Source organism: Solanum pennellii, chromosome 2 (genome assembly GCF_001406875.1).
Source record: "Solanum pennellii chromosome 2, SPENNV200".
NCBI lineage: Eukaryota > Viridiplantae > Streptophyta > Magnoliopsida > Solanales > Solanaceae > Solanum > Solanum pennellii.
The window spans coordinates 36735782-36759983 of NC_028638.1; the positions used below are offsets into that span (position 1 = coordinate 36735782).

The following is a 24202-nucleotide window of genomic DNA, read 5'->3' on the forward strand; positions in this document are numbered from 1 at the left end:
AAATAAATACATTACATTAGAAATAAGTCAATAGAATCATCCATAATTAAATGGATTTGTAACAAAAAACTATTAACTTTTAAATATATTTATAAGAAAAAATAATACACACAAATTGAAACAAATGAAGCAATGTGGGACGCGCATAGAAGTACCCTAGAAGTAATTAAGACATGAAAACCAATAGCGACATTAAAATCATTTTAAGGGTGTTTTAGTCATTGCAAGTATCTGTTGCATGTTGTGCCAACGCACAGTTTTATTAGCGCACGATAGGAGTTCCTCTTGCAATTAATTTTTCTCTTTTCAGCTTCAATTTGTTCTTCTCGGCTTCTCTTCCAATTTGCAGGTCAGATTCTTCTTCAATTTTTCGCCATAACTTCTTCTTAGCTGTGTAATGAATGATGATCTTTTTTCTTCGATTTATAAGTTTTTTTTTTCCAGCTAATTGAGATTGAGTTCATGTGTTTTAGGGTTAAGGGATTTAACTTAGTTTTTCCTTTCAAAATCAAATGAAGTCAAAAGCTACCTCTTGTTCAATGCAAAACGATGAAAATCCAATTTCTATAGTGATGCTAAACTCTGTATAAGCCCCAAATTGGGCTTTGAATGTGTAGTGTTTCTATTATTAGTGTATATACTGTTTCAATATCTCTTCCATCTTGTTTCTATTATTCCTTGTTAAGTGCTCAATGATATCGCGTTGATTGCCTGCGAAATGGATTTCTGTTTGTTGTTGATGTTTGCCTGGCCTTTTACTGATATATTTCTTCTATGTGACAAGTACTTACCATAGTAGCTATTGCCCTATGGATTCTACATTTATACTTGTATACCCATCTGTGCATTTATGGTTTTGAGTAATTGTACTTGCTGTTCTGTGTTGTTGATGGGTTTCTGCTGTTATACGTTTCACCAGTATGATTTCCTTGTATGACCGAAGCACCATAAGTTCCTGCGCTTTCGAGTTTCCTCTCCTTTCTGAAGTGTATAATTATTTTCTTTCCATACAACAAAATGAGCATCCAAGGATGATGATTACCATACATTGATAGTGAATTTACCTTGGTTATAATTCCTGCCAAAAAAGAAAACAGTGTTAGTTAAAAACCAGATTCTCCTTCGTTTGTTCACTGGAACTTGAGAATGATTTCTAGTGGGCGTGCCCCTTCTTTCAGATGCTTCTTCTTCATGTTCCCCAGATTTTTCTAATCTGGGTGTCATTTTTTACAGCTCCTTATTCTCAAGTATGATGTTATGCTCTAGTCACTGTTAACCAACTTCCTACCCCATGTCTCCATATCTAGGAACCAAAACTAGCTAACCTGAACCGTGTAATGCCAACCGAGAAGACCATTGAACATTGGAACTTAGATGAGAGAAAAAGAGCAAGATGAGTAAAGAAATAAAGCCAAACATAGAATTAAAAAATATTAGCAGCTTACTGTATATAGGAAGGCAAGAGAGGTATTCAATTATATTGCACAATTTAAAGACACATACATAACAACAAAAGAAGTAGCATAAAGCCATAAATAGTGTCAAATACATAATCTCTCAAGGCTATAGGAACAAAGAAGAAGCTTTCCATAAAGACCAATCCACCCTCTAATATGAATTATAACCAAGCAGACTATTCAGGTTCTGGAGGATATGTTGAGGGCATGTGTTATTGCCTCGTTGGGACAAATTTTTGCTTTTGACGGAGTTTGCATACAACAACAATTATCATTCCAACATTGAGATGGCCCCGTTTGAGGCCTTATGTCAAGGAGATTTATATAATTCCCCCAAAAAATGTTTGCCCCTATTTGCACAGTATAGTTTTCCTACAAAGAGGATTTAGTTGAACCCCCTTGGCTCTATAGAGCTCGCCCCTGTAAGTGCCTTAGTGCACATTCTCTTATCAGGTTCCAACTAGACCAGTATTACATTTTTACCTTTGCTAGATCAAAAAGAGGGTACAATGGAACAACTAAAGTGGGAACTCATTTGGTGCTTCAGTCTAGTGCTACTGAAGCCTTGCTGGCTGTTTTGACTTATTGGAGATAATTAGCTGAAGACTTCCTTGAACATAGCCAACTTTTTGAGCATTTTACCTCTTTGTTGCTATGAATGTGGGAAAATGTATTTATTAAGTTTATGAAATGTCGAAGCTGTTTCTCTTTCTGGCTTGAGCCAGTGTTGATTTGTTTTTTTGAGAAGGAAATAATTTTTCTGTGGGAGATGATTTTGGATAGTGTAGACCATAAGTTGAAACTGGATATACACTATCACAATCGTATATGAATCATAATAATTTTGGATGTTTTGTTCTTATGCTAGTTATTTATGCTCTGGTCATGGTTCCTGAAGTAGATCCAGATCATGCTCTGATGATTGAAGAAAATTATCCGAATCCAATGCTGATTGATCCAAAAAGAGACCGCTTTCCGTGCTGCATTGTATGGTCACCACTTCCTGTCTTGTCTTGGTTTATCCCCTTTATTGGGCATATAGGGATTTGTAGGGAGGATGGCGTGATCTTGGACTTTGCAGGGCCAAACTTTGTTTCTGTTGACAATTTCACATTTGGGGCACCAACTCGCTATTTCCAATTAAGCAGAGAGCAGGTATGCCTACTGGTTCTAACTGGGTTTGTTTCTGTAAGGACTTCCTTACTCTAATCAAGCTGTCACTGGCTTGTTGTGCCCTTGCTCTTGGTTCAACCTGCAGATTTTCCATCCAAGCTGGTCTAGTTAATTTAATTATGTGATTAGGATTCATTCATTTTGCTATTTGATTGGTTGGTCCTACATCCTAATGCATCTTTACTTTGTTTTCATCGCTTTTATGTCCGACAGTGCTGCTGCCTTTCTCCTTATTCAGCTGAACCTACGGGTGAATATGTCGAGAACCATGATGAATCTGGAGGTAATGTTGACACGTGGGAATCTGCCATAAGAAAGAGCATTCAAGAATTCCAACACCAATCTTACAGCATTTTCACTTGCAACTGCCACTCTTTTGTAGCTAATGGTTTGAACAGGCTGGGGTTTCAGGCTGGTGGATGGAATGTAGTCAACCTGGCCGTTTTCATTTTTCTCAAGGGACGTTGGGTAAATAGAACAGCTATGGTTAAAACCTATTTACCGCCTCTCGTTGTGCTTGGTTTAGGAGTCGTCTTTGGAGGAGGGACTTTCCTTACTTACCTGTTGATGTTCATGTTTGTTCTTATTGGTTGGTTTCTCCTTGGCACGTATTGTTTCAAGAATTTGATCCATGTGTAGTCAGTCGCTCGAGATTATTTGATTCCTATAGTCTAACACTTGTAATTTTGGACATGATACAAGTAAATTTATTTTAAAAAGTTAATATACTTCCTACACACCCCATCTTTTAAAACATTTCAAGTAACTTAGAGCTGTATGTGTCAAAGATACTCAGTTGGAAAAGCTGGCTTCAGTTCCACTTAAAAGACATTTCATTCAATGCAGCTGTTTCTTGTTCCATTGAGACTTGAACATATGGGATGTCCAAGCAGAGACATAAAGTTTTATTTTTGTCCATGGAAAGAAAAATAAATGTGAAAATTTGTAAATTTTGTGGGATTTTTAGTCTAGAAATTCTGTTAATATTTTTTTACTTATTTGTTTATCATATTGTTAGTGGAAATGAGTCGATATTTTATTATTTGGTTTTTGATAATTAATTAGAATTATATGATATTGATAACGTATGAATCAGATAATTATGAGAATCTGACATAGAGCTACGTGCACAAATAGATATACTTGACACGTTAGGAAAATTGATATAAAACTCTATATTTAAAATTATTAGAGGATGCATTTTCTTATTTCAATTGAAATTTTTGTAGCAACTAATAATACAATTAATAAAGGTAAATAAAATATAATAACGTTACAAGTAAAAAGGGAGATTGCTATTTCATTTATGTGAAGCTGAAGAGTGAAGACAGTTGCAGAAATGGAGGACTGGAAATCGACCTACCGTTTACTTACACACTGCAAACACTTTTTTCATCGCCGATTAAGCCCTAATTTTCACAATTCTAAGCCATTTTGCACCTCAGGTACCGCTCTTATTAACTAATTTTTAGATACAATGCTTTATTGCATTTCATCTCAGTTAAATTTATGCTTTATTCTATAATTCTAGCAATCCTGAGAATTTCTCATAGCATAGAAACTCCAAAGTCCGGATAAATGAGATGGATTGTGTTAAAACGAGGGAGTAAAGCTAAATCGACGATCAGGTAAAAATAATAGCGAAATTGAATTGTATTGTATGGAAACGATTCATATAGAGTTTGCTTGGTATGACACAAGTTATTTTTCTGGAAAATTGCGGTAGAAGAAAACACTTGTTTGACTCTCAAAACTCGAAAGGTCCACATAAATTGGGATGAAGGGAGTGATATTACCAATGCAGAGAGCGTTAACACAAAATATATGTTAGTAACATGGTCAGTGAGTATGCCACATCTGTGTTATTGCAATAATGTCCTAAGTTGCTCGGATTCTTCACTACTTTGACTATAATTGACCTGAGAAATCGAGATAAATACCTATGATTTATGAAAACAAAACAAAATGTAAGGGGGATTGAGGAAAATGGAATAGCTTGTATATAATAATTTTTATGACGGTTCTTTTCCCTTTATACCCTTCTAGAATTCTCGTCTTAATCAATTTTTTCTCCTTGGAAAGTTTTCCACATAATGTCTCATAACCTAGACATATAACTCTATTTTTAGATATTTGAGCTGAATCTCCGCACCTGTATCTATAACCCCAAATCTTAATATTTTGATCATGAAGGATCCGACTTCTAGATCCACCAGTATCGGACATCCAAACCTGAGTCTGAGCAACTTAGATGGTGTCCAAGTTTTAGTTGGAGAAAGTAAAATGTAGTTAAAAGTTTAGATAGTTGTGACAAATATAACACTTCCATCTATAAGGGAGGGAAGTCACTTTTTCCATTTTGATGGAAAATATTTTCCTTGAAAAATAACCTCCACTTGACTTCCCTTGTTAGTGGCTTATCTAGAGCTTAATTTTTGCACTGACCTTGAATATATTAAGAAATCAAATGAGTATTTCATTGTGAATGCAACTATCGTTGTATTTTAACTTGAGGTCGTTGTAGGAATCCCAAATGACAAATCCTAGATCTGCCTCTATCCTCTGTACCAAACAGTCCGATAGTTGACTCAACTAATTTGGGACTGAGACCCAATTTTTTGATGATTGCATGTGGAGCTGCTCTGATTCAGAGCCTGCAATTTTTCGAATTTTGTTACTTGAGTATGAGGATGCTTGATTCAACCGTTCTCATCTTGATTTTTAACAACAAAAAAAATTAGTCACATGGTTTTGGGGTTACTGATTGAATAAAAAATCATTGACGTAGGACTTCGGTTGTTATCTACTGAGTTTGTTCTGATAAATCATCAGGTTCAATGAATGAAGTGGCGTTATATTAAGGTTTAGTTGAAAATGAACCCAAGTGGAACTAATTGTATGTGCATTATAAAAGATACTCTGATGAAGCAAACTGAGAATCTTCATTCTCATGGTTTGTAGGTTCAAGGAATCATTGTAGCCAACCTTCTCAGTTGGTAAAACCTTATATTTGTAATTTTCAACAAGAATTTCAAACATTTAAACATCTCCCGGTATCTCTGGTTACGAATCCATGGAACAGATGCAGAAGCCAGTATAGATGTTTTGCTTCTCAGGCCAGCATTATTCAAAGAAGACCAGATTTTTCAACAATTAGTTCAGAAGACTTGAGCTATTTCAAAAATATATTAGGGGAAAGAGGGGTGGTTCAAGATGAAGAGACACTCGATGCTGTGAACACGGATTGGATGAGGAAATACAAGGGCACCAGTAAACTTATGCTCCAACCTCGGACAGCAGAGGAGGTTGAAATGTCACGTCTCTTCGCAAATTTTTTGTTCCTTATTGATAATAGATACTTATCTACACCTTTTGGTTTCCCATTTGTGTTTCTTTGACTTTGGTTCTACAGGTATCTCAGATTCTTAAATATTGCAATTCCAGGTGCCTGGCTGTTGTTCCACAAGGGGGGAATACAGGTCTTGTGGGAGGAAGTGTTCCTGCTTTTGATGAGGTAAGGAATTCTTGATTACTTGATGACCACTGGTAATTTAATTATGGGTAGATGGATACAGTACCATGAATGTCTTATGTCCAAGTAGAAATTGTTAGTTTGTTTTCCGTTAGTCATATTAATTATAGAATGACAGGCTGCCGTCACATTGTATTATATTTTCTTCTATTTGGTTGTCTACCACTGTTCTTAAAGGTTCATTTGCGGCGCGTTTAAGATCTGAAGATAGGTGACGCTTACCTAGTGCACTTCGCCCGCTTAACTGGCATTCAATGTTGGTTTCAAGGCTTGAAGGTGTGCGCTTAATTAACCATGCTATCTTGAAGAGGTTGCCTCTAAAAATAAATATAATTGGAGAAGAGATATCTTAATTGTTAAGAAAATGGTATGAATGAATTTGGTACTTATTTAGGAAAAGGAGTTTATAGATTTAATATGAGAAAACTTAACCTAAACGGAATAAAAATCTTAAAACTGCATTTTTCATCTAATTAAAATTTTGATTTTTTTGTCAACTTTATCTGTTCCATTTAATATTTAATGATAGTTTGTTTCAACTACTTTGTTCATAAAATTTTTATTTTTTGTGATTGTAGTTATTTTTTCTTGCATTACATACATAATTCTTGTTCTTCATCGCGGTTTCATTTAATACAGCCACAGTTTTATTGCGCTTTGAGCTTAAAGCCCTAACAGACTCTCAAAATTTTTCACCTTCAACAACACTGTTAATTACCTGGTATAGATGTTGATTTGGATCTTAAAACAGCTAAACAATTAGTTTCATTAAAGCCAACTTAGTAAGAAAATGCTATTTCGTAGATAGATTGTCTTAGTTTGTAAAATCAGAGTGAGAGCATAAGTAGCCAACAACCTTTAAACATAGTTTACCATGGTATGTTTTAATGTTTCATATCATAGTTTAAGGAGCCCAAAATCATAATGATAAGAGTACTTTCATGTAAAGTATACATGAAGACTTAATAATTCAGAATACTTGGCACAATAAAATACTTGTAGAAGCTTTTGGGAATCAAATTTTGGTCAAAGTCAAGCCGAATCCATTCAAACAAATTGTCACTGAACCGTCCAAAGGACAAAGGGTAATAATTGGGTCATTAAATTTGACATTTCTGATACCAGTGTACCCTATTCTGAAGGGCCAAACCTTAATTTTGCTAATTACCCATGGGAATGATTTCTGATAGTTGCCTAATCATGTGAAGTAAACATAACTATTGCTGCATCATGTTTCTTAAACCATCTTCTGTTAGAATGGTAAGAGTGGGAGGCAAACTGTTTCATTTTACTTTAAAGCTTCACCTAGGAGGAATACATTCGTGTTTCAGCGACTCTCTCATCGATGTTCTTACCACTTCAATCCAAAATGCTGCTTAAACCCTTATTTCCACTTTCCTCTCTTTCGGAAGTGGAAGGATCTGCGGCAGCATTATTGCATTGTTCATTGGGCTGCTTGAAATGTAAATAATGACAAGAAAACTGCTGAATGTTTTCTTGACTCTATAAACAATTGCACTGTGAGGAGACTTTAAACTTCAAAGCTGCGGTAATGCAAGTCTTTTTTTTCAATTTAACAACTTTAGAACCAAGCCAGAACTTCCTCCTAACTCATTGTAGAGATATTGAACTTGTATTTCTTTTCAAACCAATCTGTTTAGATTTCTGTCTCACACATGAGCTAAGCACTGATACTCGTCAAGCTAGAATTAGTAGTACTCAACATCTATCAAACATATCCATGTTTTCTGAACCTCTAGTCATTATAAACATCAATATTGTTGCTACTGTATTTTTTTTTCTGGGATAAGAAATGTGAAACAGATATAGTGATTTACATAGCCGACCACAATTAGTCTGGGACTGAGGAGTAGTTGATAGACCGATTGATGTAACTAGTGTTTTTGCTGCTGATATGTTCTTTGCTGTGAATGTTTGAAAATTCTGAAATAAATATGTTGGCTGGTCTTATAATTCTTTTCTTAACTGATTACTGATGTATTCTTTATTTTGAAAATGTCCAGGTGATCGTCAGTATCAGTCATATGAATAAAATCATTTCTTTGGACAAGGTAAGAGTAAGTTTATTCTGAAAATGTGCTGGTGAGTGTAAATACTACATGAACCCTTGCTTTTGCTGGGGGATATAAATATTATTTCAGCGTAAAGAAAAAGATGTCATTGACAAGATAAAAGTAACTCTACTGATCTATCTTCAATTCTTATTCTTGTCAGATATAAAGTTGATGAAGAAAAGAGTTCTTTACGACTGTATAAAGTATGCATATAGAATAAGTTGTCCTCCTTTACATCTTTTTGTAGGTTAGTGGCATACTGGTTTGTGAGGCAGGATGCATTTTGGAAAACCTCATTGCATTTCTTGATAACCAAGGGTGATTTTTTCTTACTTGAGACCTTTTATGAATACTATATAAATCATGTCAAGGATAGTTTATTTTTTTGTGGATAATTCTGCTTGTGCAATTTTTTAGGTTTTAATCTAGAAACAGTGGAACTCCTTTGAATACTTTATTGTCATATATTTGCAACTTTCTGACCAGAGAATGTTTCTTTCTCCATTTAATTGGCATATAAACTCCGTAGTGTGATCCATCAGAGTGATTCTATTCTAAGCATTCTTACCATGTAATAGCAAGGTGTTTCAGTTTAATATTTCCATCTGCAAATTCGTAGACTGATCTTCTCCAAACTCTATTACATCTTATTTTAATATCATGACAATAGAAAGAAACAGCATTGAGAATTCTGTCCTGTTTCCTACATCTATCTTCTGTCTAGTTTGTTTCTATTTATAAACTTATTCTGTGTACTTCTTACTAGCTCTTTTGATGCCACTGAATAAGTTCTTTTTTATTCTGTTTCCTTATGAAATCAATGTCAATCACATTCTGTCTTAGGTTTGTTATGCCACTAGATTTAGGTGCTAAAGGAAGCTGCCAAATTGGTGGAAACGTCTCAACTAATGCTGGTGGCTTGCGACTTCTCCGCTATGGTTCACTGCATGGCAGTGTGCTTGGTAAGATCTGATTGTGCTATGTTATGGAACTTCTGAGTCGAAGTTGTTGACCTAAACAAATCTGTGAGTCTATTAATGGGGCTGATGAAAGATTTAGCCAAAAATGAAAATTATGTTCCATCTTTAGATCTGTAAGATAAACTTGGGATCCGTTTTGTCACATCTGTTTGAGGACAAGGCTATGTATGAGCCTTTCAAGATCTTCCTGTCCTTGGAAAACATAAAAGTAATGTTGTTCTAAAAGAACATATGAGTGAAGTCCATTCTTCTGTAAGTGTTCTCAAATGTACTTTCATCTATTCAGGTCTTGAAGTGGTTTTAGCAAATGGAACGGTGCTTGATATGCTTGGCACTTTACGAAAAGATAACACTGGATATGACTTGAAACATTTATTTATAGGTGAGATTATATTATTTATTCTATGTCAACAGAAGTTGTTTTACATTGTGATAAACATTTTATTTTATTACATGGCATAGGGAGTGAGGGATCCTTGGGTATTGTAACGAAGGTTTCCATTCTTACTCCTCCAAAGTTGTCCTCTGTAAACGTATGCTTTCTTGCTTGTAAAGATTATGCAAGCTGCCTGGTAATAATGGTTCTACCCTCTGAAGTATGATACAACTATGAAGTTACTTGATATGATAATTTTACTTGCTGAAAATTCTGTTTGCCATCAGAAACTTTTGTTAGAGGCAAAGAGGAAACTTGGGGAAATTCTTTCTGCATTTGAATTCCTTGATCATGGCGCAATGGATCTGGTGAGCTTTATGTGTCTTTTTAATCCATCAAGTCTCACCTGACGGTATCATCTGGGAATGTCAAGTTCTTTTTCCTGTTCTATTTGAGTTGCTTTATGTAGGTTACTATACTTGATGAATGGTAACTACTGCATTGTTACTTCGTATGTTATTCAAAATTGCATGGTAAGTTTGTAGGTGCTGCATAGTCAGCCATCGTTCCTTACCTGTCAACTTTGTGCTAAGACTGTTATTTTAAGTTGGAGGTTCAAGTTACTTTGACAACTATTATAAATGTTATAGGCCATTCTTATGCAGTATTTTAATGCAGCATTATCTATTATGTTACGTGGAGCAGGTCCTGAAACATCTAGAAGGTGTCCGCAATCCATTTCCTTCCTCAATGCATAACTTTTATGTTCTTATTGAGACAACTGGAAGCAGTGAATCTTATGATAGGTAACATCCTCATTGCTTAATTTGCTCTACTTGTTTAAAATACTTTGGTTGCTCATAACTATTTATATACTTCATTTGAAAGAACTTCAGTTCATGTTTGTTTTGGATATTTTGTTCCGGAAAAATCGGAGAAACAATAACCTTTTCTACACAACTTAATCCTCATAAGGCTACATGTTTCTTCCTGTGCCTCTCAGACTATAGAGGCGAGCCAATGGATATTATACCGTGCCTTTATTATCAGACTTCAAATGTATCATGAGATGTCTATATATCGGAGGACTTTGGCTTAGTTTACTTTCAGACCACTAGTTGACTGAACAATATTTTAGAATGCCTTTTCATTGTTTGTACCATATGATGGGTTGTTAGCCATTTGTGTCTTGCTTACCATTTTGTAAACCCACGCTTGAGTCTGGAAAGAAGCCAGCCACATTTAATCCCTTATCTCTTATTAATCAATAAAGTAAAATTACGTTGAGCTGTTCCAATTTTCACTCATGAATGTGCTTGCTAATTCTGGTTTCTTCATGTTGATCGTTTAGTACTTTTTCTCCTGGTTATTATATGCTCTGGTTGTAGGATGGCAGTAGGTCACGCTTCATTAGCTAACCTAAACTATTAGCAGCCGGGATAAGACTTCTTATGATTAGAATCAATATACTTCAGGAATCATTGATCAAAAAATTGCTAATTTTGTATGTTATAGAATTTGAAATGCTTAAAATGGTAAAATTACCAAGAAAACATTATTTATTACTTGAGTTGAAGTTAGAAAGAGGAATTAATTTTTACGATGAAAATTTTCGCTTCTGAATTTAGTGTTTCGCTATTCATTAGGAGATTTGTCAAGTTTTAACTATGGATTTGCTAGTTACTTTATTAAGTCTGACTATCACATGGAAAGGATACCAAGTAAATCCATGCTTGAGTGACCTATTGTAAATAATATATAGCGTTCGAGTGTTGATATCCTTTATGTTTAGTTGTTTTGTGAAGATGATTGGATGTCAGTAGCCTCTCAGTTTCCTCTGGACTTGGCTAATTTCTTTTGCTTATTCAGTATGCAATTTGATAAGTTGAATTCATTCTTTGTTGGATTCTGCTACGTCATATTGACATATGCAGAGAGAAACTAGATGCCTTCTTGCTTCACTCAATGGAAAATGACTTGATAAGTGATGGAGTTGTTGCACAAGATATAACTCAGGCATCTTCTTGCTGGCATATTCGTGAGGTTATCACTCTATACTTGACAAGTAATCTGTATGTAATATCTCTCTCAGAAAAAAAAAAGAAAAAAAAGCTTGCCTCTGTAACCTGTGATATTCTACTATTCAGAGTCTTGATAAGTAACTATTTTTTTAGAGAATGAAAGGATGTATAATTTGATAAGTAAATATTCCTTCATCACTAAAGTAGGGCTTCAATAGTAGTAACCACCATATAGAAGAGGTGATATGGAATATCATATAGAACCTTCAAGATCCCTAAAGTAAATTATAATTTTCCAAAAATATCATCCAGTCATCTATGCAAGTGAGAATATTATGTGATCTCCACAATAAATAAAAACAATTCAATCTTTAATTTGGGTGAAGGAGTTCTGTGTCCCTTACAAATCTCTGTTATTAGAACTCTGTTACTATTATTAATTTTCGTCTGGAATCTGGATCACATTTTTTCAGCTCTTACCGTTTGTAGATTTTATAGTAGCTGCACCTGCTTTTTATAAAGTTGTCAAGACTCAAGACCTATTGTCATCATGAAAGTTTTACTTGATAAGAACCAAGATATCTGCATCTCCTTCAGTAATGAATAACTGATGAAAACTTTGCCCTATCACTTACATTGGGTTTATTGTTGTAAATTTATGTTAAAAAAGTGCTCATCTTCATGCGGTACGAGTCTGTTCATGTCTTGATAAATAAAGGTGTTAATCTTTATATTGTAGGGTATTCCTGAAGCTTTGATGAAGGCAGGAGGTGTATATAAATACGATTTGTCAATACCAGTTGAAAAGATGTATGATCTTGTTGAGGAAATGGGAGTCCGACTTGGTAAGAATGTCAAAATTCTTGCTTCGCTGAAAGCATGTTCCATTTCATTCTTATTAGTGTGTTTGGATTACTTATGGGATCAATTCTTCTTAGCGCTTCCTTAATTAGGACTCAGTTTTTCACTTTTGCCACAGACTCAATTTCAAAAAATAAAAATATATTCCTTTTCAAAATCATGACTCAGTTATCTGCAGGAAAAGTAAATGCACTGTTAAATTTGAATGTCTCATTCAGAGATGCCATATCATATTTGATGCATTCATTTTTATCCATCTCTTCATTTTCTGTTGAATCGACAATTTTAGGGGCATGCCAGCTGTTACTTGTAACTAACAAACTCAAAGAATTTAATGTTGTTTTAATTGAAATTTTACAGGTGCTTCAGCAAAAGTAGTCGCTTATGGTCACCTTGGGGATGGAAACTTACATCTTAATATCTCAACTCCTCAGTATGATGATAATGTACTACCCTGGCATTCTTGCTTCTCACTGAATTTTATTAGTTGATTATCTCATTAATTGGATATGTTGGTTGCAGATTTTATCACAGATTGAACCCTTCGTTTATGAATGGACTTCTAAGCACAAAGGGAGTATTAGTGCCGAACATGGCCTTGGACTGATGAAAGCCAATAAAATCCATTATACCAAGTCACCTGAAACTGTAAGACCAGTACTTTTAGTTATCTTTTAAACAAAGTGACATCAGTACTACTGAGTCTTCTGTCAGGATGTAGTGTTTGCAAGCAGCAATTGTCGACACATCTCAATATAGAAAGTTCTCGTTTCTTTCAACGCCAAAAGAAGTATCACTAGTTAGGAAATACTGAAACTTCATGTATATATATATATTTTTTGCATGATGCCCCAGAGAATTCGCCCCAATATGCAGTAAATCCTCAGTATTTTCTTTCTAGATATTGGAATAACGCGACTAAGTTCAAGAGATGTGATGAATAATAGTTCTTTTCATAGGTTAAGACTGAATGGGGATAAACGATCATCTATGATTGTGTACTGACATCAAGCCCTTGTCTCCCTCTAAAGCATCACATAGTGAAGATAACGTGAGCTTGCTAAAACATCTCTGCGAACACCCATCTAGCCAGCATGTTTGATATAGTGCCATCAAGTATACCTATTAATAGGTTCTAGACCAAAATGATACTATAAAGAACGGAATGTGGATATTGGCATCGGTTGTCCATTGTCTGATTTAGTCTGCATAGCTTACTTTAAATTGAAAAACTAGAAGGTGAAAATACTGCATGTATTATTTTCCTTCCCCTCCTGTCCCCTCAATGTGTGGGTAAGTCCTTTATAAATTGCTGAACGGATGCATTTCTTTTCGCAGGTCCAACTAATGGCCAACATTAAGAAGCTACTGGACCCTAATGGAATTCTAAACCCATATAAAGTCCTTCCGCCTTCTCTTTTTACAGAAAGCTGAGGTGAGTAGCTCAGATTTCCATACTCTCTACTTGTGTCACGGAATAAAACAGTAATTTGATATCTCGTACTATTTTAGATTTATACAGAATGAACGTCTCCTTAGTATTTCTATTGTTTCTCAATGCAAGTGTTACTTCATTCTGGCTGCAGGTGACTTGAAGGAGTTCACAGCTAAAGGGAGAGTGGAACGGACAGGTTCTACATTGTATATTGTATTGCAGTAGATAGATATGGCTCTTTTGTGATGTGATCTTTCTGAAAGGGTCATGACTCATAAATTTATGAAATAAAGGTATAACTTGGCGAATAATTGAAGAATTTCCATTGAAGACGAAGCAAAGTATGTGCAGGTTATGGGGCTTGAGTTGGAAAATGGGTAAATGAGTTCCAAGTTCGATTCTTTCCCAGAGAGTGACGATCAACAACACATCACTTCTCTCCTGTTCTTTACATCAAATTTACGTCAATATATATTTTATTGAATTCATATTAATCCATTTAAATTCAGCACAATTCATCAACTTGATACTGAGCAGAATTGGACTTTAGATCACATACAATTTGATGAAAAGAAATGTGTCAACGTAATAGCCCTTTTTGCCATTCAAAGTGGATCACATTCGGAGCCAAAAGAGCAAAAAAATTGAGTGAAATTTTTAAAAGGGTAACATTTAGACGGGCGAGTGGTTTCAATGAATTTGAAATCAAAAGGGTAACATTTAGACAAGCGAGTGTTTGATTTGATAGGAGAAGTTCCTTACAAGGCGCAAGCTGCTTGTGCCTTTGTAAGGCACATGGGAGCTGCTATATCAACGAGTTTGAGATTTATGCTAAGTTTTACGATAAAATTCATTATATCAATGACTTCTTTAAGCAATAACGTAAGATGCGATTTTTGACAATAGGAATATTATATAATTAGATTAATTAATTAATGAATGAGACAATAGGAATTTAATATAAAATTACAACCCTAATTAAATTATAGAAAAAATTATATGAAATAGCAAATATTTAATTCATATTAAATGTTATAGCTATAGTTTAGTTAAATTCCAACTCGTAGCTACTGTTCCACATAATTTGCTATCTAACAAGACCGATAGTATTGGATAAAGAGGCGAAAGATATATTTGTATAAAGATATATACAAATCAAAGCAGTTCTTTTCTATCCTCGGTTACACCATTTTCCCCTAAAATCTCTCACCTTGATTAGTTTCCTTGCACCCACATTATTTAGTATTTTGATTTTTTCGTTCTTTCCTCTTTTCATTTACATAATTTTCTCCTAAATTCTCTCATCCAGATTAGTTTTCTCACCCACATTTTTTAATTTTAAATTTTCTTTCTTTTATCTTCCCATTTACACAATTTTCTCCTGAACTCTCTCTCCCAGATCAATTTCCTTTCATAACCAACATTATTTTGAATTTTGAATTGTTGCCATTACCCTCCCAATTGTGCTATTACAAATTTTGGTAACCGCCAAAAACATGTTGAAATCAACTTTATATTAGTTTTTTCTTTGTATTCTATATAATATTTTTATATTTTTCCATGAATTTTCATATATATATATATATATATATGTATATATATTCAACTATACAAATTTTTATTTATATTATATACATGTACAACTAAAAAGCACAACAAAAAGAACATATACTTATACAAATTACAACCTATATTATTTCTTACTTGCATATAGATTTCACATATACACTTATACAAAGAATATATACATATACAAATTATGACTATATGTACATATACAATGGATAAGTCTAACAAAAAAACGCATATACATATACAAGTGTCATCTAATATACAAACATAATTATCATAATTAAAGATGAATATGATTGTATACATATATAAATATAGAAAAACTGAAATGTTTTATATACAAATTATCCAACTGTATAAATGAATTATACAAAACTAACTAATTTGTATATAAATTGGGTATATATAACGAATTATACAAATCAAAAGCTTCATAACAAATATAAAATTTGATATGGAGTACAATTATGTAAACTATAGCTATGACTTACAAATATAATTTTTATGTTTGCTAAACCTAAAATTTACTGTATTAGGTGGTGGAATATATCCATCAGTCCCAACTTGAACAACTTCACTGTGCAACTACTTTCCCAAAGCTTTAGTGAAGAGCTATGACATTTAATCCTTGCTTGCAATGTATTCTGTGTTCATTACACCTTCTTGAAAATCTTTTCCTTATGAAATGACAATTGTTTTGTTTGTTTCCATAGAAAATTCAACTTTAACTTCAACTTCTAGCAATAATATTTGTAGCCATACTAATTCTGCCATAGTCGATGCTATATTCTATACTCAGCTTCTGTTGAGCTTCTTGTATTCTACTTCTTTGACTTCTAGGACACCAAAGAGTCACTGAGATTTGTGGATCTTTCTCAAGAACTTAGTTCTTTCGAGGTATGTATTGAGGTTAAATTAGTAATTACACTAAGCTGTTAGTGTAGTTAGTTAGTTTAGTGTAGTTAGTTAGTTATCAAATTAATTAGTTAGTTAGGTTCAGAAAGTTAGTTACAAAGTTTGTTTTTTGTTTGTTATATAACCACTGTACCTTTTCAGTTTTTGTACTCAATGAAAATAGCACACATTTTTCCAATGCCTCTCCTTTAATCAAGCTCTCATCCATGGAGGTTTTCAGCCTTCTTCAATCTTAACATGGTATCAGAGCAGGAATGTTTCTGATTTTCTTGCCTCTTTCGTCTTCAATTTGCGTATCAGATCTTTATTTTTCATCTTCTGCAAGTTTTTGAATTTTTTCTTTGCGACATAAATGGCAAATTCTGCCTCTACGAGCACTGGATTGGACAGTGTTCCTCCATCTGGGATTGATGCAGGAAGTCACTTTTACATTCATCCCTCAGATAATCCTGGAGCAGTACTTGTACCAGTTCCCTTCAATGGTACTGGTTTTCATTCATGGCGTCGTAGTGTGCTTCGTTCCTTGTCAGTGAAGAACAAGCTAGTGTTCATCAATGGTGAGTGTAAGAGACCAGAGGTAAATCATTCCAGCTATCGTCAATGGGTGAGGTGCGATGATATGGTCACTTCATGGATTCTCAATTCTCTAGATCGAGATATTGCTGGTAGTGTTGAATATGTCAATGATGCTTTGGAATTGTGGACAGAACTGGAGGATCGATATGATCAGGCAAATGGAGCAAAATTGTATCAAACTCAGAAAGAAATAAATGATCTTAATCAAGGTATTCTCGATATCACAACATATTACACTCGTATGAAGAAACTTTGGGAGGAATTAAACAGTCTATGTGTTTCAAGTAGTGTAATTGTGTGTGTGTGTGTGGAGCTAAAGCCAATATTCAGAAGGCAGAGCAAGACAGACGTTTGATTCAATTTCTGATGGGCTTGAATGTGGTATCTACTACGATTAGGGGAAGTATTTTGATGATGAATCCCTTACCATCTTTGGCACAAGCTTTTGCTTTACTAGTGCAAGAGGAAAAACAACGAAAGTTTAAGCCAAGTAATCAGCTGTTTACTGAGAGTAGTTCTCTAGCTGCAGTTTCATCAAATTCAGGAGGTAGAAGTTTTCAAACAAATTTCTCTACCTCCAACACAACACCAAGAGGAAGGCCTTTTTGTGATTTTTGTAGAAGGCCAGGACATGTTAGAGCAAAGTGTTACAAGTTGCATGGCTATCCATCTAATGACAAATGGTTCTATTCGTGATCAGCACAATCCAAGGAACACAGTTCAAAACACATATCCAAATCCAAGGCATAACAATAAAGGAAGAGGTGCATCAACAAACTCTGTAAGACTATCCTGTGATGGAGATGCTAGTGGGCAGACAAAGGAGTCAAGTTCAACCTCTTGTAATGATCCTCAAGGAAATGAGTATGATCAAGTTTCTCATCTGCTGAATCAGTTTCAAAATGATGGAGTGTGTGGATCTGTGAACTTTGCAGGTGGTTTTGCTTGCTCTTTTTCTCCTGATTATATTAAACTTTCATGTGAGTGTTTCAAAACAAGGACTGACCTATGGATTCTAGACTCAGGAGCTTCTCATCACATGACTTTTAATAAAAATAACCTTGTGAATACAGTAAATCTACCTTATCCTATGTTAGTCAGATTGCCAAATGGATATAGAGTCAAAATCACTATGGTTGGCAATGTACATATTACACCTAAAATCATCCTGTCAGGAGTATTGTATGCCCCCTCTTTCAAGTACAATTTAATCTCCATCAATTCTCTTGTGAATCATCTTCAATGCACTGTTTCTTTTTCTAACACTTCTTGTCTGTTGCAGGCCCCTTCACTGAAGAGTCCTCTGGAAATTGCTAAGATGCATGATGGCCTTTACTTCCTTTGCTCAGACTGCCTACAAAAGAATTCACATGCTCAACATCATTCCTTTTCTCTTTACCCTCTATCCAATGATAAAGTACAATGTACACTTCTCTCATGTAAATCTCATTCAAATGCAATAAACTCTTCTTTTGTTGGTAATGAAGACAATGTTGCTGACAACTCTTCTAGTTCTAATTTCTTTCCTGATGATAGTGTGGATTTGTTGTGGCATTATAGACTTGGACATGTACCTTTTGTGAAGATGAAAAATATATCTTCCATACCAGTACACTTCTCATCAAAACAACCTTTCTTCTGTCCTATATGTCCCATGGCAAGACAATCCAGATTACCCTTTCCACCAAAAACTCACACCACTACTGGCATTTTTGAACTATTACATGTTGATATTTGGGGTCCATATCAAACACCAACTCATGACAACTTCAAGTACTTCATTACCTTAGTAGATGACTTTAGTAAATCTACCTGGACACATCTTCTAAGTAGTAAAAGCAATGCTTTCCATATCCTTAAAGCCTTTATACTCATGGTTGAGAACCAGTTCAACACCACTGTTAAAACCATCAGATCAGATAATGGTTTAGAATTCACTAGCAGTGAAACCACTTTGTTTTTTCAATCCAAAGGGATCATTCATCAAAAATCTTGTCCTTATACTCCTCAACAAAATGGTGTAGTCGAAAGAAAGCACAAATATATTCTTGAAACAGCAAGGGCTCTTCTTTTCCAGTCTAAACTCCCAGTGAAATATTGGGGTGAATGTATACTTGCTTCCACATATCTTATAAATAGACTACCTTCTTTTCCTCTCCATAATAAAACTCCCTATGAGATCTTATATAAACACAAACCTACCTACTCACACTTAAAGAGTTTTGGATGTTTATGTTATCCTACTACTCCAAAAGCCCACAGAACCAAATTTGATCCCAAAACCATACCACATGTGTTTGTTGGATATCCCTATGCTACAAAGGGTTACAAAGTCTTGAACTTGTCCACTCAAAAAATCCATGTCTCAAGGGATGTAATTTTCCATGAAACTATTTTTCCTTTTGTCATGTCTAAAGATCCTACTCACTTTCCAAAATTTCCTTTTCATTGTGTGTCCTTTCATGATTATCCAATATCATATGATGATCTAGATCATTCCAGTAATGAAGCTGTCACTGAAGTTCCCACAACATCACCTGCTACCTCCACATCACCTGCTTATATCACACCTGAAAATTCACTATCCATACCACAGCTTAGAAGATCCCAAAGACCACAAAAGACTCCTGCATATTTGTCTGACTATATTCACAATGTACCATCCCCAGCTGTTTCAAATTCACAACCACCACAACCACCTTTATCATCCTTGAATGCTCTTTTTACTCTTAAACATCATGTGTCTCCTGATGTCTTTAATTCTGATAGTCAGTCCTTTGTAATGAATGTCTCTCATGACTGTGAACCTAATACATATGAGGAAGCATCTATGGATCCTGCATGGCAAAAGGCTATGACACAAGAGTTTCTTGCCCTGCATGACAACAATACTTGGACTCTCACAAACCTACCAAAGGATAAGAAGCCTGTTGGTTGTAGGTGGGTTTATAAGGTCAAACACAAGGCTGATGGGAGTGTAGAGAGGTATAAAGCAAGGCTTGTAGTAAAGGGATATACTCAACATCATGGCATAGACTACACAGAAACCTTCTCACCTGTGGTAAAGATGACCACTGTGAGAACACTCATTGCTGTTGCTGCAAAGAAACAGTGGAACATACATCAGCTTGATGTTAACAATGCCTTCCTGCATGGAGATTTACATGAAGAAGTGTACATGGACATACCACCAGGTTTGGTCATTCCTCACAAGAATTTGGTTTGCAAACTCAACAAGTCATTGTATGGTCTAAAGCAGGCTAGTAGGCAATGGTATGAAAAGCTGACTGAAGCACTACACACAAGAGATATAAACATTCTCTTCATGACTATTCACTGTTCTACAGGAAAAGAGATGCATCTAATGTCTTTCTAGGTGTTTATGTGGATGATATTCTACTTACAGGAACAGACACTGATGAAATTGATGAGCTCAAAAGGTTTCTTGACAACCAGTTTAAGATCAAAGATCTTGGCAGATTACATTATTTCCTAGGCCTAGAAGTCTTGTACAAAGATGATGGAATTTTGATTTCTCAGAGAAAGTTTGTGTTGGACCTTCTCAAAGAGTTCAATTGTGATCACATGGCTCCTTTATCTTCTCCACTGGATCCAAATATCAAGCTAAGATCCCATGAAGGGAAAATTCTAGATGATCCTACTTACTATAGAAAACTTATTGGCAAGTTGAATTTTCTTACACATACTAGGCTTGATCTTGCTTATGGTGTACAACTTCTCAGTCAATACATGCAAGACCCTAGAGATCCTCATCTACATGCTGCTTTTCACATGTTAAGGTACCTCAAGAAAGATCCTACTCTAGGTGTTTTCATGTCATCTGCTGCAAATTTTGAAGTACAAGCATATTGTGATTCTGATTGGGCTGCATGTCCTGATTCAAGGAAATCTGTTAGTGGTTATATTGTATTGTTAGGAGACAGCCCTATTAGTTGGAAGTCCAAGAAACAAGAAACAATCTCACTCTCTTCAGCTGAAGCAGAGTACAGATCCTTGAGAAAAGTAGTAGGTGAGTTAACTTGGCTGCAGAGATTGTTTGAGGAGCTGAATATACATCAGACTGCACCATTTCCTGTGTTTTGTGATAGCCAAGCAGCCATACATATTGCTAAGAATCCTGTTTTTCATGAACGTACGAAGCATATAGAAGTGGATTGCCATTTTGTGAGATCAAAACTTCAAGAAGGACTTGTTACACTGCATCATGTTGATACTGCTGATCAGTTGGCAGATGTTCTTACCAAAGCATTTACTGGGATTAAACACTCTACACTTTTGGACAAATTGGTTTCGATCACCTCTGCTCCAATTTGAGGGGGGGTATTGAGGTTAAATTAGTAATTACACTAAGCTGTTAGTGTAGTTAGTTAGTTTAGTGTAGTTAGTTAGTTATCAAATTCATTAGTTAGTTAGGTTCAGAAAGTTAGTTACAAAGTTTGTTTTTTGTTTGTTATATAACCACTGTACCTTTTCAGTTTTTGTACTCAATGAAAATAGCACACATTTTTCCAATGCCTCTCCTTTAATCAAGCTCTCATCCATGGAGGTTTTCAGCCTTCTTCAATCTTAACAGTATGTAAATTCTTATAGTATTGGGTTCGTTCTCCCTCACGTCAATCATGTAAAATTTTACCAATGAATTTATTCTTGAACTCGATTTATTGAGTTCTTGGGAAGTTCTTGAGTTTTAGCTAACAATGAAGGTCTTTGAGTTCTTGAGGCGAGAGTTCTGCAAATTAGTTGAGTCTCTTGATAGATTTTTATGTGGTTTCATTGAAAATGTTCTGAGTTTATAAAATTTTGTGAAATTAGACAATGGAATGGCATTGGGTGTGATTCAAATCGAGTTTGGGAGAGGAAGAAAAGAACAACCAAATAACTGAACCTAGAGTCGCGTCGCAGAGGCGTTTCAAATTTCCACCTGCAGACGATCACCCTCTCTCTGCGCTGCGGAGAGGATACGGAGTCCTCTGTCTCAAAAAAAATTTCTCGATCAAAAATTAAATTCCACCTCAATGTCGCGCCAATTCTTATTTTAATATTGTATTTTTGCTCTCTTCTTATTACTAACTATCTAAGCCTTCATTAATCATTGAGAGATTTTATATCCTAATCATAGCTCTTAAATTCACACTTTCTACCCAAGGTAAGGTTAAGAGGAAAGTTCAAGAAAGTCCTTTCGAGTCATTTTGAGAAGTATTTTGCAATTATAAAACTTATTTTAAGTCTGAGAGAATGAGAGGGTTTGTGTAGAATTAGGAATTGAAAATGAATTATATGACTAGTTATAAGTCCAAAACGATATAGTATAAGGTTAATTGGGTAGGAAAAGATCAAAACACCCTTAATTAAAAACTGCTGGAAGTGATCTACGATTTCGGCCTAGCAACCGTACTAATAAACCATAGAACCAACTTTAGAAACCCAAAAATTCAATCATTTTTCACAAATCCACGTGGGAGAAGATTAATTTAATTAATATACTCTTACATATTTTATATTCTTTAACATGTCCATTAATTCTAGAACCACTAATTTTCTAGCTCCATTGGAAACAAAATGGTAAAATTTTCCAAACGTTAGTCAAGTTGTGGTCTAAGTTAGACTAAAATAGCACTCCCACCAACCCTAAATGCCAAGTGACAACCATCCAAACATAAGAATCATATTATGATCCCTAAATTATCAATTCGACGACACAAAATATTCGAATTTGAATTTATTTGAAGTTTTTGAACGGGTGAATGGCACTAGCATAGGATTGATATACAACTTAAATTCGTTATTTTACTGTTCACATTAAATTTACTAATTCACCAAGTATGTTATTAATATTAATATACAACGAATTCATCAATAAAAAATGAAATATGAATTTATTTACAAAATAAAAATTCATAAATTCCAAATCTTAGATTATATTTTTACGGCTTCAAAATAACCTGTTGCATAGCACAGTAAAGTTTTGTTTTTATAGATTTGGGTGAAAGGGCAAAATGATTCTAGCAGTCCAATTTAAAGGTCCACTATTTGATTGAAGCATTTTTAACGTTTATTTGTGGTTGATTGGTTCTAAGACAAGTCAATTATTATTGCCACAATTGTTGCTCTAATGGGTTCAGCTAGCCCCAATGGTTGGCTCAAGCGTACTCTGTCTTGCTAGTGTTGGTGTTGTTACAGTCGTTGCTCTACTTCTAACCATCTAATAAATAAAGTAAAGAAGGTCAGATACATATATGCATCACCTAACTATCAAGTTGTATCACTTAGATAAAGTTTTGTAGCCTCTCAACGAAAAGTAAAGTGTTTTTGTATCGTTCCGCAAGACTCTACTAGACTCGTCCTTGTGTGATGAGATCACCGCACCTAAATCGATATTAAGCTTGTCACGACTCAAATCGAGTCACGAGTGAAACCCACACTCACCGTCCTAGGTGGGCGAACCAACGATTTGAACCCTAACTTCTATCAATTGTTCATCTTACAGAAAACAACCATAATGCGGAAGCTAAAAAACTTATTAAAGTTTCAATAAGAAGAACCTCTAGAGTCTATTACATAGTATCCCTAAAACTTGAATGTCATCACATAAGAGACATCTATTTTCAAAATTCCAAGTCTAAGAGTATTAAAGACACCAAAACAAATAAGTAGATAGTCTATGTCCGAAATATAAGTACATCATGCCATAACAAAGAGACTCCAACACAAGCTAGAAGAAGTGTCACGCCCCGAGCTACCCCCGAGACGCGGACACGGAACCTAGGACCACAAGTGATCCCAAGCTAACCCTGCGCATGATCATGAGCATACTAAAGATAATAAACTGTTGCGGAAGCTAAATCATACTTAAAATGAAAAGATGAGGAATACCCATATTCTATAACTGAGATATTTGAAAACAATGAGTTTAATACAAAAGAAATATTAACTCAATACTAAGCTAAATCTAACTATGTCTGAAAATAGCCTCTAAACTAGGCTAGAAATACTGGGACAAGCCCCAGCTAAACCTAGCAAAAACTGAAACTAAATGACTAAAGACTGAAATGAAACTCATGACTGTTGTCCTCGGAGAATGAGGACTCACCACTGAATATGCTGAACTGGAGATCGAGAAATTGATCTATGCGTGATTTGGATGCTGAGAACCTGAACCTACATCATGAGAAGATGTAGCGCACGTATGCGTCAGTACTTGAAAGGTA

General features: G+C 34.9%; 2 protein-coding genes across 4 annotated transcripts; both read left to right on the forward strand.

Moving 5' to 3' along the window:
• Positions 1 to 212: 212 nt before the first annotated feature.
• Positions 213 to 3596, forward strand: LOC107009080 (protein RTE1-HOMOLOG). Its single transcript, XM_015208347.2, has 3 exons — positions 213 to 349; positions 2326 to 2612; positions 2844 to 3596. The coding sequence occupies exons 2-3, from the start codon at positions 2343 to 2345 to the stop codon at positions 3267 to 3269; spliced, it is 696 nt and encodes a 231-aa protein (XP_015063833.1). The 5' UTR covers positions 213 to 349; positions 2326 to 2342; the 3' UTR covers positions 3270 to 3596.
• A 237-nt stretch (positions 3597 to 3833) lies between these two features.
• LOC107008794 (D-2-hydroxyglutarate dehydrogenase, mitochondrial) lies at positions 3834 to 14499 on the forward strand. Of its 3 annotated transcripts, XM_015207976.2 has the most exons (17): positions 3834 to 4075; positions 5592 to 5935; positions 6043 to 6144; positions 8187 to 8234; positions 8485 to 8555; positions 9081 to 9199; positions 9504 to 9599; positions 9680 to 9789; positions 9881 to 9961; positions 10272 to 10399; positions 11528 to 11636; positions 12354 to 12459; positions 12836 to 12921; positions 12998 to 13123; positions 13814 to 13910; positions 14062 to 14106; positions 14204 to 14499. In XM_015207976.2, exons 1-15 carry the CDS (start codon positions 3970 to 3972, stop codon positions 13907 to 13909), a joined length of 1728 nt encoding a protein of 575 aa, XP_015063462.1. In that variant the 5' UTR covers positions 3834 to 3969; the 3' UTR covers position 13910; positions 14062 to 14106; positions 14204 to 14499. The 3 variants fall into 3 exon arrangements, with proteins under 3 accessions (XP_015063462.1, XP_015063461.1, XP_015063463.1); XM_015207975.2 differs by having other exon boundaries at positions 3835 to 4075; positions 14062 to 14495; XM_015207977.2 differs by having other exon boundaries at positions 3836 to 4075; positions 10299 to 10399; positions 14062 to 14495.
• The last annotated feature ends 9703 nt before the right edge of the window (positions 14500 to 24202 follow it).